General features: G+C 45.9%; 1 protein-coding gene across 2 annotated transcripts in view; it reads left to right on the top strand.

Moving 5' to 3' along the window:
* Positions 1–9,691, top strand: part of LOC132395746 (ligand-dependent nuclear receptor-interacting factor 1-like) — a 49,297-nt gene extending 39,606 nt beyond the window's left edge. Inside the window, exons 5-6 of one of the 2 annotated variants that reach the window (XM_059972718.1) lie at positions 1,446–1,943; positions 8,943–9,691. In XM_059972718.1, the coding sequence (XP_059828701.1) occupies positions 1,446–1,943; positions 8,943–9,374 (930 nt within the window). In that variant the 3' untranslated portion in view covers positions 9,375–9,691. The remainder of the gene's footprint in view (positions 1–1,445; positions 1,944–8,942) is intronic. The other variant, XM_059972719.1, reaches the window with a different exon arrangement.
* Positions 9,692–23,155: the final 13,464 nt, after the last annotated feature.

The following is a 23,155-nucleotide window of genomic DNA, read 5'->3' as shown; positions in this document are numbered from 1 at the left end:
TGCAAAATACAAAAAAAGTAATAACAATTAAATAATAATATTTAGAGTCAAGAGTCCTTGAAAGTGACTCATTCCTTGGGTTGTGGAATGAGTTCAGTGCTGAGTTGAATGAGGTTATCCACATCTGTTCAGGAGGCTGATAGTTGTTCCTGAACCTGGTGCTGCAGATCCGGAGGCTCTTCGACCTCCTTCCCGATGGTAGCAGCGAGAAGAGGACATGGCCTGGATGGTGGGGACTCTTGATGGTGGATGCTGCTTTCTTGTGGCAACTGTCCATGTAGACGTGCTCAATTGTGGAGTGGGCTTTACTGTGATGGACATACCACAAAGACAGAAAAGCAAATGAGTATTTATTTTAGACGTTGATTAAGCAATGAATATTGACTCAGGCCTACGGTAAGCAGACCTCTGTCCAAATAGTGTTCTGATGAAAGGTCTTGGCCCAAAACATCGACTTTTTATTCCCCGCCACAGATGCTGCCTGACCTGCTGAGTTCCTCTACCATTTTGTGTGTGTTGCTCTGGATTTCCAGCATCTGGAGAATTTCTTGGTTCAAAATAGTGTCCTGCTTGGAACAAACAGGGCATCTTTTTAATGTCACATGGAAGACTTCATCCCAAGCAATGCTGTCACTAAAAGGTCAGCCTAAATAATATACCCAAGTATCTGCATTTGACTTTTCACTTGAGGTTTCTATACTTAGACTCAGCTAATGTTAATGCAAAAGGTATCATAATCCTTCCTACACATGTTAAAAGTAAATTCAAAAATACGGTGGCTACTTCATTAGATACATGTGTAAATCTATACATTAATGCAAATAATTAGCCAATCATGTGGCAGCAACTAAGTGCATAAAAGCATGCAGACATGGTCAAGTGGTTCAGGTCAAATGTCGGAATGGGTAGGAAATGCGATCTAAATGTTGTTGACCGTGGAGTGATTGTTGTTGCCAGATGGGGTGGCTTGAGCTTCTCAGAAATTGCTGATACCTGGGATCTTCACAACAGTCTGTAGAGTTTACAGAGAATTGAGTGAAAAACAGAAAACATGTAGTGAGTGGCAGCTCTATGTGTGAGAAGCCCATGTTAATGAGGTCGGAGGAGAACGGCCACACTGGTTCAAGCTGACCAGAAGGTGACAGTAATTCAGATAACCACACATTGCAACAGTAGTGTGCAGAAGAGCATCTCTGAATGCACAACCTGTTGAACCTTTCAGCGGAAGACTATGAACATGCACTCAGTGGCCATTTTATTAGGTACAGGAGGTAACTGATGAAGTGACTACTGAGTGTAGTGCCTTGCAAAATCTAGCGGATTTAAAATGTGTTCCAATAGTTTTAATTACAACTTCTGTGGTCGTTTCTCAAGAAGTCATGGAATTTATGGAAATCTTTAATGAGTGTATGCTAATCTTCTGAAGTTTTATTTTTCTATTTTAGATTAAACGTGAGCCTCAGTCACCAGTAAAAAGAAAAATGGAAAATGTTGATAATTCAACGGAAGTTAAGAAACAGTGTGTGAAAAGTTTGAGCTCAAATTGGGAATCAGAGCATGCCTACAGCTCTCTTCCTAAGAACTGTACTGAAATGCCTACTCCCATTAAAGATGAACCCTCCCAAACTGACTCTCACTGTGAACAAGAGGCACTTATCAGCACAACTGAGCCCCACTCAGTACCAGAGAAGCCCTCAGAAGTGGAATCCTCTCCCACTGCAACTGATAATGCCCGTGGCCTCCATGTGGCTGCCTCCGTTGTTCCTGCACCCAGCATCTCACCTCCTTCAGGACACTCCTGTGCAGCTGAGATCAGCAGAGCATACCCTTACACTCCTCTTCCGTTGAGTGTTGACGAAACCATACGTGATGAGAAAATCAAGCGACTGAAAGAGATACTGAAAGAGAAGGAGGCTGCGCTGGAAGCAATACGGAAGAAAATGGTTTCAGCTCCTTTATAAAGTTTTTTCTCAAATTTATTAGTTTGTGTTTTACGGTGCTGGTCCTAGAAGATATAAATATTTGTTCAATGTGATCTGTCTCTTCAGTGCTTAAAATGGCAAATACAGTGGATTCTGGTTAATTGGGACACATTGGGACCAGTACATTTTGGCCCAATTAAGTGGCAGCTCCAATTAGTCGAAGTTTCATGGAAATAGTTAAAAAGATATAAAAAAAGTAATAAACCGAGTAATAAATTATGTATTTAAATGAAATACAGAACAAATTAGAACACTACCAAAATTACTACAGTACCATAAAACTGTAATAGTTCCTAGTACTTATCGACAGAGGAATTCATCTGTGTCTTGTGTACTTTTAATGTAAATTAACAAAATCAGCAGAGACACCTAGTGCAGATAATGGACTGCCTTCATACTATGCTGTCGACGATTGCATCCTTCAAATCTTCATTTTCATTGTAACATTCAAGATTATTGTTGATACCATCAAGTTCTTCATAGTCCTAACTTGAAGTAGTGAAATCAATCCATTTGCATTCCTAGCCATTTCTGGCATCTCCAGGCCTGAATGCTCGAAATCACAGTGAGCAAAACAATTCTGAATTATGTTACTGCTTATTTCTCGCCAACTATCAGTGACAAGAATCACTGTTTTTTGAACATGCAATTGATGCTATTTAAAAACTGATCACTCTAAGCACAGTGTAGTGTCCAACAGTCACACAAATGCATGTGACCGACGCTAGTTAGAAACTGTTCATCAATAGTCTCTTGCCCCTGTTAAGCGGCATAGTGTCCCAAATAAGCAAAGGGAATCCCAGCTATTGATTGTTTTTCCCTCTGTAAAAATGGTCCCAAATCAACTGCTGCCCTGATTAAGAAATGGCCTAATTAACTGGAATCCTCTGTACTTACAATTTCTTAGAAATTAAAGAATTAGTTCAGCAGTCACATTTAATTTTAATATTTGCAATTTGAAATTGTAGAAAAACTATAATCATCCTGATAGCTGCACTTTGTTGTACAATATTTTGTCCTTCAGTTAAATTGGGTGTGCTCTGTTTAACTGCGTGCTTCATGTTCTTTGAACCTAAAAATGCATTTTATTCTTATGTGTATTTCTGGGTTCACATTGTACTCTTTGTGTTGCAAATGAACCCAAGTCCTGTCCAGTAGTTTCTTTGTTTTACGGTCTATTCCATTCACCACTATGACATCTTCTTGCAGACACCATGGACTTTCAGTTTGGTACGTTTAGCACGAACTAACATCCATTCAGAGTTTATTCAAAGAAAAGGCTTTAAAACTTTGACACCTTCCTTTCTTTTACTCTTCTAGTGGCACATTCTATGACTGTCTTTCAGTCGCTTTTAGCAAGGCCAGGCATGTTGGTCTTTCTAACTCCATGTGCAGCCAGTGCTTACACTTGTAGTGAAATCTCTCAGTATCCCACTGTTTTACATATTTGTCTTTTTCTGTTCAGTTTTTTTTAAATGTTTCTATCAATTGTCCATTTAGTCAGGTTCTAAATAATACTTCTCGGGCAAGCAGAGTTTTTATGGATCACTCTAACTGATTCCACTTTTATTTATTACTGACTGTTTAGAACACTTTTGACCACCAATTAGTGGTCCAATCAGCAGTTTTGTTTGGGATTTGGCAGGTCTTTGTTGGGTCAGCTCATACTCTTGTATCCAGAAGAATAGCATTAAGCTTTTATTTATTCAGTTCACCATTCTTTAAATCTCAGAACCTTCCTAAACATTCCTGAGACAGTCCTGTTACCTTAGCAGCCCAAGATTAATGCACCTGGTATGGAAGATATTTACTTGTTCACATTGCTTAGATTGCCCACCTGTCTTGGTGAGTTCTTTGGTAGAACATTGGAAAAGAATGCTTCATGTCAAATTACTCCAAAAGCCAAACAGATAGTCCTTCCTTGTGACGTCAATTTAGCATAGAACCTGAGGTGTGGATGTACAAATTTTTTAGTCTTTATTCTGGTGGCTAGTGTGTGCCAAGGCATTGTAGTACCATTTGGTGGCCTTCCCTGGCTTCATGTTCCCTCTCCACATCCACTGTCGTATTGTGTCAATGGCACTTTATTGGGTACACCTGTACATCTTATCAATGCAAGTATCTACCCAGCCAATCATGTGGCAGCAACTTGATGCATGCAAACTTGCAGATATGGTCAAGGGATTCAGTTGTTGTTCAGTCCAAATGCGATCTAAGTAACTTTGACCCTGGAATAATTGTTGATGCCAGAGTGGTTTGAGTATCTCTGAAGGTGTTGATCTGGGATTTTCATGCATAAAAGTCTTTAGTTTACATGGAATGGTGCAAGAAACATCAAAAAAAATCCAGTGAGCTGCAGTTTTGTGGGTGAAAACACCTTGTTCATGAGAGACTTCAGAGAGAAAAGGCAGGACTAGGAATGCACCAGTAACTCAAATATGTCACATGTTATTTGCAGATGATATAAAGGTGGAGGGACCGGTAGTATTGACGAAGCATAGAGACTGCAGAAGGGCTTGGACAGATTAGGAAAATAGGCAAAGAAGTGGCAGATGGAATACAGTGTCAGGAAATCTATGGTCATGCACTTTGGTTGAAGAAATACAACTACACATAATTTTCTAAATAGTGAGAAAATTCAAAATCTGAGGTGCAAAGGGACTGGGAGTCCTTGTGGAGGATTCCCTAAGGCTTTATTTGCATATATATCTGCCACAAAACAAGTTTCACAGCATTTGCCGATGGTACTAAAACTGATTGATTCAGCTGAAGCTTTTTAAAATAAATAATGTGTTTTGTTGGGGACCCATAATGCATAAAATGGCAGATCCAAATAACCAATGAATTAAGTGGAAAGTGTAATTTCCAGAGGCGGTGCACACGGCATAGGAGCAGAATTCGGCCATTCGGCCCATCTAGTCTGCTCCACCATTTCATCATGAATTATCCATTTTATAACCTATTCTCCTGCTTTTTCCCTATAACCTTTCATGCCCTGACTAGTCAAGAACCTTTACTTAAGTACACCCATGAGCTAGCCTCCAAAGCTGCCTGTGGCAGCCTGGTCCACAGATTCACCAACCACTGGTTAATGAAATTCCTCCTCATCTCCATTCTAAACGTTCTATTCTGAAGCTGTGTCCTTTGGTGCTAGACTCCTCCACTATAGGAAACATCCTTTTCACATCCACTCTGTCTAGACCTTTGAATATTCAATAGGTTACAATACTATCTTTCTCTCTTGTTTCTAAATTCCAGCGAGTACAGGCCAGAGCTATCCTCATACGTTAACACTTTCATTCCTGGAATAATTCTCGTGAACCTCCTCTGAATACTCTCCAATGTCAGTACATCCTTCCTTAGATAAGGGGTCCAGAACTGTTCACAATATTCCAATTGAGAGCTCACCAGTGCCTTATAAAGCCAAAGTTACGGGGAAAGATTAGAACGATGATTGATAAACCAAAGTCAGTACTGGTCGGCCAGTATACTGGTGATGTATAATTGAAGGAAGATGTGAAGGAAGACTCCTTAAACTTGAGGAACACAGGTAGCATGTTGCAGGAACTTAGCAGGTCAGGCAGCATAGCATCTATGGAAAGGAATATTTCCCGGTGGCTAACCGTTTTAATTCCGATGCTCGTTCCTGTTCTAAAGTGTCGGTTCATGGTCGTCTCTACAGCCACTCTGAGGCAACTCTCGGAGTGGAGGAGCGACTCCTCATATTCCGTCTGATTTCTCCTTCCGGTATTTCCGGATCTCTTACCTCTCCTCACCACATTCCCCTGGTGCACTGTCATTTTCCCTTTCTCCCATGTTCCACTCAACTCTCCTATCAGATTCCTTCTCCAGCCTTCGCCTTTCCCACCCACCTGGCTTCACCTCTCAGGTATCGACCTCCGCTTTAAGTGTACTCAAAGCCGTCCGTGGCAAGGAATTGCACAGGCTCACCACCCTGTGGAATGAGCTGCCCGCGGAAGTGATGAATGCGAGTTCGATTTGGATCGGTACGTGGATGGGAGGGGTACGGGCCCAGAGCAGGTCGTTGGGACGAAGCAGGTTATTACTTGCGGCACGGATGGACTAGATGGCCGAATGGCTTGTTTTCTGCACTGTCGCGCTTTATGACTCCGTGTCCAATTATTACGAGCTGGAGGGAACTTCGCTGGCTTGTAGGTCAACGGGATAGTTTATGAACTTAGAAGGCAAAAGCGGAAAATATTTTGCCTCTGAATGAACATCATACTACTTTCTAGCGTGCATGTGTAATCGGAACTGCTGCAGATTGCAATTGGGCTCACCGTTCCCGGTGTGAGCCCAGCTAGTTCAGGCGGTAGGGCATGAGACTCTTAACCTCATAGTTGTGGTTCGAGCGCACATCGGACGCTTCACTCAGACTTTAGGCCAAGTGATTGAGTATATTTAAAATAGAGGTTGATAGGTTCTTGATTAGTCAGAGCATCGAGTTACGGAGAGAGGGCAACTGAACGGGATCGAAAAGGATAGTAAGAGCCTTGACGGAACGACGGAGCATACTCGATGGGCCAAATGGCGCAATTCTGGTGTACAGGCTTCCTAACACTATGTTCGTCAGCTGCCCGCATATGCAGAAGGACTGGCTTTCACGCTGTAGTAGCATGGTTACCTTAGAAAGAGAATTGCATGCCTTCTGTAACGATAAAGTGCAAGCCAGTTACCCCAAACACTGGCTAGGGTCCTAAGGCTGCAAAATCGGGCTTTCGCCTCCCTCCCGATCGCTACTGCACAGACGAAATGGCGAGATGAAACTGTTTACACCTAAACAGAATTCTGGCGATGTAGGAAACCCAGAGAAGCGCATAAAATGCTGGAGGAACTCAGGATGTCAAGTAGCATCTATGGACAGAAATGAACTGACTTTCCGAGCTATTTGAATCTATCCACTTTAGGGCAACGATGGCTTGTTAGGTTTCGTTGCTCTCTATACGTGTAGTTCCTTTTTCTGTACCAAAGGACATAGTCCTTGTGAACCTTTTTGCAAAGAGGAAGTCCTGAGTAAAATGGCTCTGCCGCCTGAGATGCTGTGAAATAGTTAATTAGAACACCGAATGTAATATTGTACTTGGTGAAATTTGTAATTTCGTGGAAGCAGTGCAGTGCCCGTCTCACGCGCCACTGAAATAACCCCTTCACCGATCCTTTTTATGTCGCGAATAGCCAACTTCCTTAATTTTCTTTGTAACTAATCTTGAGCCTCCGTGCTGAGTACTATAAACGTGGTCTTGTCATAGTCTGGCTTCACCAGCATTTTATGTTGGGTAAAATGTTCAGCAGACTGCTTGCGTAATGATCGCTCCTCTGGCGTCTGGAAAGTGTCCAGAGGACAATGATTCCGGGGATGACAGGGTTAACGTTTGAAGAGCGTTTGATGGCTCTGGGACTGTGTTAGAGTATAAAAGGATTGGGGGCGGGGGATTTCGTTAAAACTTATTGAATGTCGAAAGGACTTGGCAGAGTGGATGTGGAGAGGATGCTTTCTATAATGGGGAGACTAGGACCAGAGGGCACAGCCAAAAAATAGAAGGATGAGCAGGAATTTAGAACAGAGATGAGGAGAAATTTCTTTCGCCAGAGGATTGCCACCGACGACTGTGGAGGCCAAGACACACTCTAAAGAGGAGCTTGATAGGTTCTTGATTAGTAAAGCTGTCAAAGATTACGGGAAGAACGCAGGAGAATGGGATTAAGAGCGATAAAAGTCAGCCGTGATGGAATGGTGGAGCAAACTCGCTGAACTGTAAGGCCTAATTCTGCTTCAATATCATATGGTCATTGCGGCTGTTAATGCTAATTCCACTATAACCCATTGTAGTTTTTCTCTGGTGTAGGAAAGAGCATGTAGGCTATTAAATGCTCTTCGCACTGCCTCGTGCCTCGAAATAAGTTGACAATATCACTCCCGTATTGTATCTTTCCTCATTGCAAACAACCATACGTTGTATGGGATACTTTTCCAGCTGTTTTTTCCCCTCTCGCACAGGTAATGTTAAATCCGAACCGTTGAATTTTCAGGAAGACCTCAGCGAGCGCTGGATTAGTCCGCATCTTCTTCTAGTTGGCGTTCCTGGTAACCGTGCGGGTGGTCCTTTAGGTTTCTTCGCTCGCACTTAACATCACGCTACGTCCGCCCATACAACACAGCGAATTCTTCGCCGGAGGGTGCACTAGCCGTCCTGGGCGTCCGAGTAACTCTTGGATGGAGAATGGATAGAGACTTTGCATCATTAGGTCTTTGTGAATGAAGGAGAAGGGTGTGTTGCCAATATTGGACACCTACCTAGAAAGAAGAAAAAGAGTTTGCGTATCTGCGCAATTTACTTTTGTGGGGCTATCGATCTTCCTGGCAGCCAATACTTTATCTGGCGATAGTTAGAGGGCTTGATGTCCATTGTTGTTCACGTTTATTGTAATTCAGCCGAAATTAGATTACCAAGGATTCTATACTTGTGAACTGAAGTGGTTATTTAACGTTTACAACCAAACGAAACAACGTCCCTCCGGACCAAGGTGCACAACAGTACCTATGATTCACACAAAGCGATAAAGTAATATCGCTACCAATAACTTTACAAATAATAAGGCGCATTTACGGAAGTAAACAGCATAATGTAATTGGCGCTTCGTACGTGGTGAGACCTGGGTGGGAGCAGGGAGTTGGGTAGTCTTTCGGCCTGGAGGAAGAAGCGATTTCTTATCTTAACAATTCTTGTCCTGGCGCTAAGGTACCTCCTGCCTGATAGTTGGGAGTCAAAAATTCACTTGGGAACCGACCACACAGAGTAAAATGCATTGACTGGGTTATCTTAGAGAAGATGAACGCGCAGTATAACCAAGATGTTTCTGTAAGGTTAGGACTCATTTTTTTCGATATTACAGATGCAGTATTGGAAATTATGCTAATATCTGATTCGTTCATTGTAGATCGAGGCTAAATCGTCCGCGAAGAATAAAAGAAAACGCGAGAAAAACCAGCGCTTAATTGAGAAGCTGCGTGACGAGAAAGCGGATCTAGACAGAAGATCGGAGCTCACGTACAGTTGCCTCCCAGGGAGAAATACCGAGGGAACGGCCTGCGGTAGTCCTCCCAGCAGTGAAAGAATTTTGGCCGACTCACCGAGCAGCAACTCGGGGCCGCATGTAACCGTACCTTCCAATGAGACGACACGATGCGCAGCGGCGGATGAAGTGTCCGGCATCTCGACTGTGACCAAGAGTCACTCCCCAACCATCCCGCCACCTTCCAGGGTAAATAAGACCAGCAGAGACGAGAAAATCAGGCGGCTAAAAGAAATTCTGAAGGAAAAGGAAGCCGCACTGGAGACCATTAGAAAGAAGAAGCTGTCGGCCAGTTAAAATAAGGGGTCGTTATTTCGAAGCTTAAAAACTTATTGTTCAAAGTACATGAATTTGAAATGTTTGTCTTTCAAAGATTATTTATACTATACAGTTGAGCATTTTAAAATATTTCGAAATCGGGGTCAGATTGTAGAAGAGCTAAGAATTTATAGCTAAACTAACAATTCTATTACATCGTATGCAGTGTAAAAGAGGAGTTTAATTCATGTTTTCTTAGTTGTGTTTATATGCATTGTATTTGAAGGTTGTATATTTTCACGGAAAATCTGACATTAGGATTTGCGTACATTTTTAAACATTAAATCCAATTAATTAGTTTATTTTCGATGTTCTGGGATCATTCCGTTCCATCACTGTGAAAAAGGAGCAACTGTTGTACACCTTAGGTTCAGAAGCCAACCCACACGTGTGTTTTCAAGTTCAAGTTTATCGTTATTCACCTCTCCGCATTTTGACCGCCAAATGAAACAATGTTCCCCCGGACACAGTGCATACGACTCGCACGCAACATGCATAGAGTAATATTACTACAAAAAAAATTAATGGATAAGGTGCAATTGCAACTCAAGTTAAAAAGTAATAATATAATACTATTGGTGCATCCTACCCAATGAGATCTTGGTGATGGCAGGGAGTTCAGTTGCTTTACAGCTTGGGGGAAGAAGTTCTTTCCTATCCTAACAGTTCTTGTCCTAATGCTACAGTACCTCCTGCCTGATGGTAGTGCGTAAAAAAGATTGCTGGGCGGATGGGAGTGGCCATTGCCAATGCCTAGGGCCCTGCGTACGCAGCGGTCTTGATTAATATCTTGGATGGGTGGAAGAGAGACCGGATGATCCTCTCGGCGTCTACACAATCATTTGTGGGGACCTGCAGTATTATGCCGTGTAATTCCCGTACTAGACAGTGATGCAGCTGGTCAGGACACTCTCAACGGTGCTCCTGTAGAAGTTGGACAGAATGGGTGGGCAGCCTCAATCTCTGCAGGAGCTGGAGACGCTGGTGTGTTTTCATGACCAAAGTGGTGGTGTTCAGGAAGAACACACCCCCACATCCCGCCAAGACTAATGTTATCCTGTCTCTCCCTTGCCAGGTAAGATGGATTTTCTTTGGATCCATTGCAAGCTGTTGCCACCAGCTTCTGAAGTAATAAAATCTAGAAGGAAATTGGTGGTCACGAAAGGCCGTAATTGCTGTCTGGATCCTGGATACAGTGACTCGTTCTCCGATTCAATGAATCGTTTTTGGAAAAAGTCCACATCGAGACAGCATATTTTGGGTAGAGGATGGAATAAAGATTTTTTTTGCATTTCTCTCCTGTAAGCACGGTTTGCTCACGATCGACACGGTGACCACTTTATTAGGTACAGTTGTTCACCTGCTCTTTAATACAATTATCTGTACAGCCAATCATGTGGCAGCAACTCATACATAAGATCATAGAGATGGTCAAGTGGTCTAATTGGTGTTCAGATCAAACGTCAGAATGGGGAAGAAGTATGATTTGTAACTTTGAATCTCAGAAACTGTTGATCTCCTGGGATTTTCACACACCGGCTGGTTTAAACTGACAGGAAGATGACTGAAACTCAAACAACCACATGCTACAACAGTGGCGTGCAGAAGAGCATCTCTGAAGGCACAAAATGTCGAACTTTGAAGTAGTTGGCCTCTCTAGGCACAGGAGGGAGGAAGTGCAATGGACACTGAATGATATGCCCCCAGCGGTCCTCTTCACGGCCTACTTTCCAACATGTCTCGTGTCATCTGGTGAGTGAACAGGCAACTGGGAGGAAACAGGACTTGATCTTCTGCCTGTCAAGTCGAGCGTGGGCTACGTACGCAAATCAGTCAGAAAAGCTGCACCCTTCAGCCGATCACCTGCTGCCACCACCTACCACAGAGTTGGGCGCCGGGGTAGCGTAGCGGTTAGCGCGAAACTATTACAGCTGGTGGGGCTCTGGCACTCCAAGTTCCATTCCGGCGCCATCTGTAGGGATTCTGTACGTGAGCCGGGTGGGTTTCCTCTGGGCACTCCGGTTTTCTCCTACAGCCCATGACGTATCGGTTAGCAGGTTAATTGGTCATTGTGGTTGGGCAAGTGTTATAAGAGGTGGCTTGTTGGGCCGTAAGCGCCTGTTCGGCACTGTATCTCTCAATATATTTTTAAAAAATCACGGCTTGGTGCATCTACTTTCTTTGAAGTTTACGCAGATTTGGCATGACATCTAAAACTGAGAAACTTCTACAGATTCTACAGACAGTGGAGAACATTCTGACTGGTTGTATCACGGCCTGGTATGGAAGCACCGATGCCCGAGAATAGAAACCCGACAGAAAGTAGTGAGTGCGGCTCAATCCGTTACAGGCAAAGCCTGCTCCACCATTGAACCCATCGACAAGGAGCGCTACTGCAGGAAAGCAGCGCCTATCAGCAAGTATCCATACCATCCATGCCATGCTCCCTTCTCAATACTACCATAGGGAAGGAGGTTCAAGAGCATTCGGTCCCACAGCAACAGGTTCGAGAATACTTAAGACTCTTCAACCATCAGGCTCCTGAACAGGCATGGATAACTTCACTCGCCTCAACACTGGGCTGTTCTAACAACCCATGGACTCACTTTAAAGGACTCAAACCACGAGGAAATCTGCAGATGCTGGAAATTCAAGCAACACACACAAAATGCTGGTGGAACGCAGCAGGCCAGGCAGCATCTATAGGGAGAAGCGCTGTCGACGTTTCGGGCCGAGACCCTTCGTCAGGACTAACTGATAGTAAGAGATTTGAAAGTAAGAGGGGGAGGGGGAAATCGGAAATGATAGGAGAAGACTGGAGGGGGTGGAGTGAAGCTGAGAGCCGGAAAGGTGATTGGCAAAAGGGATACAGAGCGGGAGAAGGGACAGGATCATGGGACGGGAGGCCTAGGGAGAAAGAAAGGGGGAGGGGAGCACCAGAGGCAGATGGAGAACAGGCAAAGAGTGATGGGCAGAGAGAGAGGAAAAAAAGGAGGGGTGAAATAAATAAATCAGGGATGGGGTAAGAAGTGGAGGAGGGTATTAACGGAAGTTAGAGAAATCAATGTTCATGCCGTCAGTTTGGAGGCTACCCAGACGGTATATAAGGTGTTGTTCCTCCAACCTGAGTGTGGCTTCATCTTGACAATAAAGGAGGCCATGGATAGACATATCAGAATGGGAAAGGATTGTGGAATTAAAATGTGCGACCACTGGGAGATCCTGCTTTCTCTGGCGGACAGAGCGTAGGTGTTCTGTGAAACAGTTTCCCGGTCTGCGTCCGGAGCTCCCGGTGCGGCCTTCCCTTCCCACTGATCTCCCTCCTGGCACTTATCCTTGTAAACGGAACAAGTGCTACACCTGCCCTTACACTTCCCCCCTCACCACCATTCAGGGCCCCAGACAGTCCTTCCAGGTGAGGCGACCCTTCACCTGTGAGTCGGCTGGTGTGGTATGCAGCATCCGGTGCTCCCGGTGCGGCCTTTTATATATTGGTGAGACCCGGCGCAGACTGGGAGATCGTTTCGCTACACGTTGTGCGCCAGAGAAAGCAGGATCTCCCAGGGGCCGCACATTTTAATTTCATGTCCCATTCCCATTCTGATATGTCTAATCATGGCCTCCTCTTCTGTCAAGATGAAGCCACACTCAGGTTGGAGGAACAACACCTTATATACCGGCTGCGTAGCCTCCAACCCGATAGCACGAACATTGATTTCTCTAACTTCCATTAATGCCCTTCCTCCCCTTCTTACCCCATCCCTGATTTACTTATTCCCCCCTTCCTTTTTCCCCCTCTCTCTGCCCATCACTCTTTGCCTGTTCTCCACCTGCCTCTGGTGCTCCCCTCCCCCTTTCTTTCTCCCTAGGCCTTCCGTCCCCTGATCCTTTCCCTCCTCCAGCTCTGTATCACTTTCGCCAATCACCTTCCCGGCTCTCAGCTCACCCCACACCCTCCGGTCTTCTCCTATCATTTTTGATTTCCCCCTCCCCTTCCTACTTTCAAATCTCTCACTTAACTTTTCTTTCAGTTAGTCCTGACGAAGGGTCTCGGCCCGAAACGTCGACAGCGTTTCTTCCTATAGAAGCTGCCATTAAAGGACTCAAGTTCTTAGTATTAATCACTTGCAATTGTCCTCTCTATCATTCTAGGTATTTGTCTGCCTATCTATCTGTATATATATATCTACCTCTCTGTTTCTCTATATATTTACCTACCCGTCAGTCTGCCTCTCTGTCTGCCCGTCTGTCAATCTATCTATTTATGTATTTGCAGAATTTTTCTTATCGCACTTTCGTTGTTTGTTAGTCTTTGTTCGTGTTCAGTTTTTCGTTGATTCCTTGGCATTTCTCTGTTCTGCTGTGAATGCCCGCAGGAAAATGAATTTCCAGGTGGAATGTTGTCTATACGTACATTGATAAGAAATTTACTTTGAACTTTGGCCTCTGGCGCACCAACTGTTCTGCCCGAGACCGCAGGGAACTGCAGAGAAGTGTGGACAGATCTCAATACATCAAGGAAACCAACCTCCCCTCCACGGACTCTGTCTGCACTTGCCACTGCTTCACTAGGGCAGCCAGCATAACCAAAGACCCCACCCACCCCGGACGTCCTCTCTTCTTCCTACTCCCATCGGACAGAAGATACAGAAGCCTGAGAGAACGCACCACCAATCTCAAGGACAGCTTCTGCCCCGCTGTCGTAAGACAATTAATTCCCTAGCAGAATACCATGGAGTCACCTTCATGATCCTCCTCGTTGTGACCTTGCAGCTTGAGTCTGCCTGCACTACTCACACCGTACCGTAACACGTGAAATGGGAGCTATACTCTGCTATTGCCTAACCTTATGCTACTTCTATGCGCTTTTATAATTTGATCAGCATCCACATAATGAAAAACAATTTTGTCCATTGTACACACGAGAAAGTCTGCAGATGCTGGAAATTCAAAACAACACACTTTTTCCATTGTACCTCAGTATACACTCAGTGGTCACTTTATTATGTACCCGTACTCCTACTAGTTAATGCAAATATCTAATCAGCCAATCGTGTGGCAGCAACGCAATGCATAAAAGGCATGCAGACGTGGTCAGGAGGTTCAGTCGTTCAGACCAAATATCAGAATGGGGGGAACAGGTGATCCAAGTGACTTTGACCGTGGAATGATTCTTGGTGCCAGAGAGGGTGGTTTGGATATTTCAGAGATAGCTGATCTGCTGAGATTTTTACAGTCTCTAGAGTTTACTGAGAATAGGGCAAAAACAAAACATCCCACGAGAAGCAGTGATGTGAGAGTAAGGAAGGAAGTCAGAGGAGAATGGCCAGACTGGTTCAAACTGACAGGGAGGCGACGGTATCTCCAACAACCGCGCGTTACATCAGTGCGACTTCTGAATGCAGAACATGTTGAACTTTCAAGTGGATGGGCTGCAGCAGCAGAAGACCACTCGGTGGCCGCTTTATCAGGTACCTCCTGGGGCAAGTGACTAATTGCTCAAAATGAAGAGAAACAGGTAGTTACTTCCGGAGTTCGGAAGAGCGACTCGAGTTTATTTAGGTTCTGGGATCTCGATCGTAAGTAGGGTTCAGGCATTCTTAGCCCGGGAAAGGCTGGTACTTGGCTTACAATACAAGGAGTGCATTCCTCCCGTTCTTAACGTTATATAGACACGGCCGTACGTAACAGAGCAGAGAAACCATTAATATTTATCTGGCGGCCACACTCACAAAGTACTGGGCCTTGAGCAGACCAGCCACCATCTATGGAAACGAATAAAGAGTCGACGTTTTGGGCCGAGACCCTTTATCAAGTCCAGGGTGGCATGTGATAGGTGAGAACAGGTGACGGAGGAGATGGGTGGGTGGAGGAGGGAGGCGTGGGTTGAAGTAAGAAGCTGGGGGGGGGGGGGGGGTGGGTGCGGAGACGTGGAAAAGGTAAAGGGCTGAAGAAGAAGGAATGTGAGGGAGAGAATTGTGGACCATGGGCGAAAGGGAAGGAGGAGGGGCAGCAAGGGGAGTTGACGGGCGGGTGAGGAGAAGAGAAGGGCTGGGAGCAAAATCAGAGAGGACAATGGGAAAATGATAGCAGGCAGGTGTTGGGGGAAGGAAGACATTACCGAAGGTTTGAGAAATCGATGCTCATGCCTTCAGGTTGGAGACTACCCAGAAGAAGATGAGCCATTGATCGCTGAGGGTAGTCTCGTCGTGAGGCCGAGGAACCAGAAACTGGGATATCGAAATGAAATGGGTAGCCAACGGGAGACCGTGCCTTTTCGAGCAGACGAAGTGGAGGTGCTCGACAATCTGCGTCGTGTCTCATGGATGGAGAGGAGAGCGCAGCGGGAGCACCGAAGACAACAGATGGCCCCCAGAGACTGACAGGTGGAGTGCTGCCTCACCTGGAAGGACTGCTCGGAGCCCTGCTTGGTGGTGAGTACGGTAACAGTCGAAACGCGTTACTGAGGAGAGTGGAAAACTCCGGGGACCAGGAAGCATCTGTGGAGCGACGAACAGGCAACATTATAACATGTTACATCAATAAGATTGATAGAGTACGGGGTAAAGTTATAGCGAAAAGTTGAGTGTAGGAAAATGAGGGGGATTTGACTGAGATATACAGAATTATGAATGGTATACTATTGATGGGGTAAATACCAGCAGGGACTTTTTTGTCCGCCGAAGTTTGGTGAGACTAGAAAGAGAGCTCATGGGTTAAGGATGAGAAGTGAGCTATATAAGGGGAACGTGAGGGGTATCGTATTCGCTGTGAGGCTGGTGAGAGTGTAGAATGAACTGCCAGCTGAAGTAGAGCGTGTGAGTCTGCAACATTCAGGAGAAGTTCGGGTAAGTACGTGTCTGCGGTCCAGATGGGTTGAGGAAGAATAATTGTTTGGCAGGGGCGAGATGTTTCTGTGTTGCGATCTTCTGACTATGAGTCAATGGCATAGATGATGGCAGAGCTGGCTGTTGAAACGTCGGTTACAATCGATATCTGTACCTGGCTGGAAGCCTGAGTAGAGTTTCTTCGTCATGCGCACCCGGAAAGCTACATCCTTTGTGACTCTAAGTTTCTGACTTTCCATGAGAACTACCCAGTTCCAACATTATCCGGATGGGCTGGGCGTCTGAAATTGGTGAATTTAGTGGCAACTTCCGAGACCTAACAAAACGCTTTTTGATTAATTATTGTGGAGTGTTAGCACAGAGGTAGAGCAAGAAATTAAGAGAGTGTTTCAGGGAAATAAAGGGTTAACGTACGCTGGCGTTTGATAGCTCCAGGCCAGAACTCGCTAAGGTTTGAAAGAAAGCGGGTAATCGCATTGAAACCTTACGCATTTTGAAAGGCCAGGGTAAAGTAGATGTAGAGAGGATGTTTCCAATAGTGGGGGAGACGAGGACCAGAGAGCACAGGTTTTGAATGGAAGGACGTCCCTTTAGAACAGAATCTCTTTAGCCAGAGGGTGGTGAATCTATAGAAGGCCAAGTCATTGGGTACTTTTAAAGCAAAGGTTGAGTGGTTATTGATTAGGCATGGTGTCAAAGGTTACAGGGCTAAGGCAGAAAAATAGGATTGAGAGGGATAATAAATCAGCCATGATGGAATGGGGGAGCAGACTTGGTGGGCCGAATGACCTGATTCTGCTCCTTTGCCTAATAGTCTTTAGTTCCCAAAACAAAGAATAGAAACCATGAATAGAACTATCATTGAACACCGCAAGGGACCCTCCACTGTCCTACGGCATGGAACTTCCCGAAGATTTTCAGTGAATGAAGAATATTTCCCCAGCTCTGTTCTGAATGTTCCAGCCCTTACTTGGAGATGTGGCCACTTATTCGGAACAGCCCATTGAGAAGAAGCATCATCCCAGTCAGCCCCTAAAGAGTTTTGCACATTTCAGTGTGACTACTTTTTCGGTGCACGGATGGTCGTGTAGGACTTGCACGGTGAACGGCAGTGCGCTGAGGAGTGCAGGAGAACAGGGGAACGTGGGAATACAGATCCATAATTACTTGGAAGTGGCGTCACGGGTAGCTAGGTTCGTAAAGAGAGCCTTTGGCACATTGGCCTTGGTACGGGAGTTGGGATGTTATGTTGAAGTTGTTGGTGGGGCTTGATTTGGAGCATTGTACGCGGTTCTGGTCACCTACCTACAGGAAAGATATCAGCAAGAATGGAAAAAGTGAAGAGAAAATTTACAAGGATGCAGCCGGGTCTTAAGGGAGAATGGTGAAGCTGAATGAAAATGTTCTCTTTGATTCAAGAGTTTGATGGTGAGGAGTAATAGCTGTTCCTGAACGCTGTGGCTGAATCCTAAAGCCTCTATACCTTCTCCCTGATGGCAGCAGCGAGAAGACAGCATGACCTGTGTGGTAGTGGGGGTGGGGGTGGGGGATGATGATGAATGCTGCTTTCCTGCAACAACGCTTCATGTAGGTGTTCTCAGTAGTGGGAAAGGTTTCAACCTTGATGACCTGGGCCGTGTCCAGAAATTTTTGTAGGATTTTCCATTCAAGGGCATTGGTGTTTCCACGCCAGGCTGTGATTCAGCCAGTCAGTTGACTCTCTACACTACCACAGGCAGATGAGCAGGCCAAGTCATTGGGTAGATTTAAAGCGTATCAAAGCACATATTTAAGGTATATTGGGTATATTTTACCTTGATAAATTGGGGTGTCAAAGGTTACGGGGTGAGGACAGGAAAATGGGGTGGAGCGTGGCGGTGCAAACTCGATATAGTCCGTGAGCCAGTAGGGTTGGTCGGTACCATCTGAGGGGAATAATGCTCATAGTGATTTTTGACAAGAAATACATCTCTAGAGTTAGAAAATATGTGATAGCATTGCACCAGTGGTAGCTTTTTGCTGGTCAGAAGTTTTAGGGCACTTGTCTTCGCTCTGCCTGCAAAAACGCTTACAGTGTCACATCCTGTACATGCGTGCAACCTGATGAGAGACCTACAAACCTCTATGCCAACAGTGGCAGCAACCTTTCTGATGTCTACAAGCTTTGTACGGGTTCTAGTGCCACACTTCCGGAACAATGGATCCTCAATCTTGTCACAAAATGCTAGAGGCATGATAAAGACATCTCTGTCATCTGAGCAGATCACTACAGATTGGTATCCCTCTCTTGTGGCATTGGCAGCATGGAGAAGTAGGCAGCCATCTGCTTCTTCTTGTTGACACTGAAGAGCTGACACCTCCTCACTGTTTTGAGATGTGATTCTGTACAATTTGTCATTCACAGATGCGTACAGAATCTTCTCCTATAGCTTTGCTCTGTACTCCACCATCCTCCATTCATGGACTATGAAGCTAATGAGACTATTTTTGTTACTGACTTTGGTCAGGAAGCTCCTCCATTGCCTCACCACCTGTGATACCTTGCAACTCATGACCAGTCTTTTCACCCCGTAGAGACCTTTCACTACTCTTGATAGGGTTCTCCTTGTATGTGTCGAACACAACATCTATTCTGCTACTCTGACTGCTTTCCCTCAGAGCCATACCCAGAATCGTTGAGGCAACATCTCTGAAAGTAACTTGATCACCTTTCACTCTTTGGACCAAGTTCATTCCATCAACCACTGTAGCAGAGTTTCCTGGGAGTTGCTCTTCTAATGCTACGTTTTTCAAGTCAAGTCAAGTCAACTTTTATTGTCATTTCGACCATAACTGCTGGTACAGTGCATAGTAAAAATGAGACAACGTTTTTCAGGACCTGCAAGGTTGTGGCTAACGTAGCTTTATTTGTCTTTCTCAGTAATCCTTCTGGTGTAGACAGGGCCCAGGGCAATGGTCCAAGGGGATGAGAAAGGATATCCTCCAAACGTAGACTATACCCTTGTGTCATCACTATGATGCAACCAAACAAAGACCTGTCTGCTTTCAAGATGATCACCCTCCCATTTGATTTCACTTCTCTCTTCTTATACATATCACTGAATGTTTTCAGCTGGTTGGTTTTCATTGGGTCATGGAATTTCTTTGCTGGTGGGTCTCCCTCTAGTCTCTCATCCTTGCAGGTTGCATAGCATTGCTCATCAATCTCATAAACCTTCATCAGGTCGGAGGCAATGTCCTTGGGGGCTGCCTTTGCCGTAGAGATGCTAATAAGGTCCTGCTTCTCTGCAAATGAGTTGACCCTTTCATGTATGAGGCTAACCACTGCTGAAACCACTTCCTCATCTCTCTGGATTCTTGGCCACTGTAGATCCGCATGATGAAGCTCTGATTTGTTGCCTTGCACCATCTCCCTTAACTGTCCCAGGAATGCACTGCGGTGCTCAGCTGTTATGTAGTAACACTTGATAGCTCCAGCATTCTGGCTGAACCGTGATGTGCCTCCAGGAGTCTGTGTGTCTTTGTTCACTGTGGCTTCAATAGCCTGGTCCACCGGGATCTGCCCAAAGGGGTTGTTACTTGACAGCTGCACTGAGAATTGGCCTGTCTTGAAGGTCTCATACACAGAAGGATTCTTCTCTGGGAGGTTCATCATCTGAGCAAAGTAAGGGGACAGGTACCTGGCATAATTCATCTTATCATAGACAAAGCAGAATGGGATCATGGTTCTTAGAGCATGAAGGTGCAACTCCCAGTCGCCTCACAAGAGCTGCGCAGAAGCCTAAGTACTACATTCTCTACCATGTCAATGTATGATATTTGGAATGCGGATAGCTCTCCATTGTTGTGATGGAGGTGTTCCAGAAAGTCTGTCCACAGAGTTATCAGCTCAGCTAAGAGTGGACTTTGCTGCAGATTGTTCAACTTCTGTTGGTTCAAGTCACTGGCCATGTTGTTCACATGGTCTAACAATGATGTGATCATCCCACTCCTCTCTGGAACGTTGACGTCAACCCACGGTGTGAACTCTGCCCATGCGAGTCTCATCAGTGCTTCGTAGATGTACTTGTGGGCCCTGACAGCATGATTGTAGTGTTTACCATCAAGGGCTCCATTGATGGACCCCTCTGCGACAACATACCTCCTTTAGACCAGCATCCTGAAATCGCTTTCCTAGGATGGCTAATGCATGGTATGGAATGTCCCCATCCTGAGAAGGATGTTGGAGAAGTGCTCTTTGTGCTTCCAGGCAATTTCAGAGGCTTTTGCACAGAGTGCTTGATCCATGACTACCACAGTTGTTTCTAGATGAAGTTCCTTCCTGATTAGCTCTGATTGGTTCAGAATTTCAAATACTGTGGTCAACTCTGTGGCTGGTGAACTGATGGTTGGCCAGATACACAACAATATCTTGTGAGATTGGTTCTTGGTCCCTGGTGCTGATATTAAAACCAGTCCATTTTGGGATTGTCTGAAAGCTACCACCGCTGCAGTGCTATCATATATTTTCTAGCTCTAGGGGTGTATACCTTGCCAAAATCACTATAAGAGTTACTCCCCCCAGATGGTACCGCTGACCCACATTGTACCCTGGCTCACGGACTAATAGGCCGGTCAGCGTTATGTGCCGTGTCCTATGACTTGTACGATCATGATCTTTCCATGATCATGGTTGTTCTCGGCAATTTTTTCAACAGAAGTGGTTTGCCATTGCCTTCCCCTGGACAGTGTACTTACAAGAGGGGTGACCCCAGCCATTACCAATACTCGTCAGAGATTGGCTGCCTGGCGTCAGTGGTCACATAACCTGGACTTGTGATAGGCACCATCTGCTCATACGACCATCCCCCACCTGCCCCCATGGCTTCACATGACCCTGATTGGGGGCTAAGCAGGTGCTGCACTTTACCCGAGGGTGACCCGCAGGTTAGCGGAGGAAAGTAGCGCCTTTGGCAGAGACGTATCTCCACCCCACCGCCCAGGAGCCTAATGGTCTTTTTGTAGCGAACCAGGATTCCCGGCTGTACATATAACATACTGTTCAAGGTTTTCACGTAGTGCACAATTATTTAAAGCCGGCATTCCCTACAGAATAACATGTAAACCTTCCCTGTCCTGACAGCACAGGAATTATAGAACGCGGGGTAGTTCCTTCTGGCCCTTAGTGCCGCTTAGCCTAACAACTCCCGACAAACTCCGCTTCAGTCCTAACCTCATCATGGTACAACTTACAATGAACAATTATCCTACCAACCTGTGCGTCTTTAGACTGGGGGGAAACCGGAGCACCCGGGGTGGGGGGGGGGTGCGGAATCCACGGATTCCACGGGGAGGACACACAGACACCTTACAGAGGACGCCGGGATTGCATTCCGAATTCCTACGCCCCGAGCCGTAATAGGCCTAATACCGTGGCGTCCATTACAATTCGGCTACAGCTACACTATTCCATAATGGCACAATTATTCCCTTCTCATCTCCCAATCTCCTGCCTTTTACCTGTAGCCGTAACCTTTGACGTTCTTACTAATAAAGAACCTATCAAACTCTGATTATACTCAATGAGTTGGCTTAAAGTTAAAGATAGTAGCACCTGACGTGGGGCTCGAACGCAGACCCTGAAATTAAGAGCCTCATGCTCTACCGACTGAGTTAGCCGGGCTGTAATACGCTCCTTGGCCCGGCAGTCTTGAAAGTATTGGTACACGGCATGTGTTGGCGCAGAGCAAAAACAGCTCCGAATGCCCAGAACCAATGTGATGTCCTCCTTCTTGAAAGAAATGGGCTTCCCTTCCTCCACCATCAACGCTGCCCTCAACCGCATCTCTTCCATTTCACGCACGTCTGCCCTCACCCCATTCTCCCTCTACCCCACCTGGGAAAGGGGTCCTCTGGTCCTTCCCTCACCCCGCCACCTCCGCGTCCAGCACATGATTTTCCGTAACTTTTGCCACCTCTAACGGGATCCCATCACATCTCCCCCACCCCTCAACTTTCTGCTTTCCGCAGGGATCGCTTCCTACGCGACTCCCTTGTCCATTTCTCCTTCTCCACCGATCTCCCTCCTGGCACTTATCCTTGCAAGTCGAACAAGTGCTACACCTGGCCCTACACCTCCTTCCTCACTACCATTTAGGGCCCCAAACAGTTCTTCCAGGTGAGGTGACACTTCGCTTGTGAGCCTGTTGCAGTCATATACTGTATTGGGTGCTCCCGGTGTGGCCTCCAGTATATCGGTGAGACCCGACGATGGGGAGACGGCTTCGCCGACCACCTAAGCTCTGTCCGCCAGACAACAACGCGATCTTCTAGTGGCCACCCATTTTAATTCCACTTCCCATTCCCATTCCGAAATGCCAGGCCAATGCCTCCTCTACTGTCGCAATGAGATCACACTCAGGGTGGAGGAACACCACCTTAAATTCCATCTGGTTAAGACTCCAACATGATGGCATGAACACCGATTCCCAAATTGCTGGCAATGCGCCCACCCACACCCCCCCACCCCCCCACTGCCTCTCCTTTAACACTCCCCATTCCCGTTTTCCTCTCTATCTCCTTACCTGCCTATCACCTCCCTCTGGTTCTCCTCCGCCTTTTCTTTCTTCCATGGCCTTCTGTCCTCTCCTATCAGGTATTTCCTTCTCCAGGCCTGTATCTCTTTCACCAATCAACTTCCCTGCTCTTTCCTTCACACCCCCCCCCCCTCCCGGTTTCACCCATCCCCTTGAGTTTCTTCCTTCCCCCCCTTCCCACCTTCTTACTCTGACTCGCATCTTTTCTTTTCTTCTCCAGTCCTGAAGAAGGGTCTCGGCCCGAAACGTCAGCTGTTTACTCTTTTCCTAGATGCTGTCTGGCCTGCCGAGTTCCTCCAGCAGTGTGTGGCTCGGCTTTCCAGCAGCTGCAGATTTT

The sequence above is a fragment of the Hypanus sabinus genome, chromosome 6 (genome assembly GCF_030144855.1).
Source record: "Hypanus sabinus isolate sHypSab1 chromosome 6, sHypSab1.hap1, whole genome shotgun sequence".
Lineage (NCBI taxonomy): Eukaryota > Metazoa > Chordata > Chondrichthyes > Myliobatiformes > Dasyatidae > Hypanus > Hypanus sabinus.
Note: the sequence above shows the minus strand (reverse complement) of the source record. Positions and strands in the feature narration are given on the sequence as shown.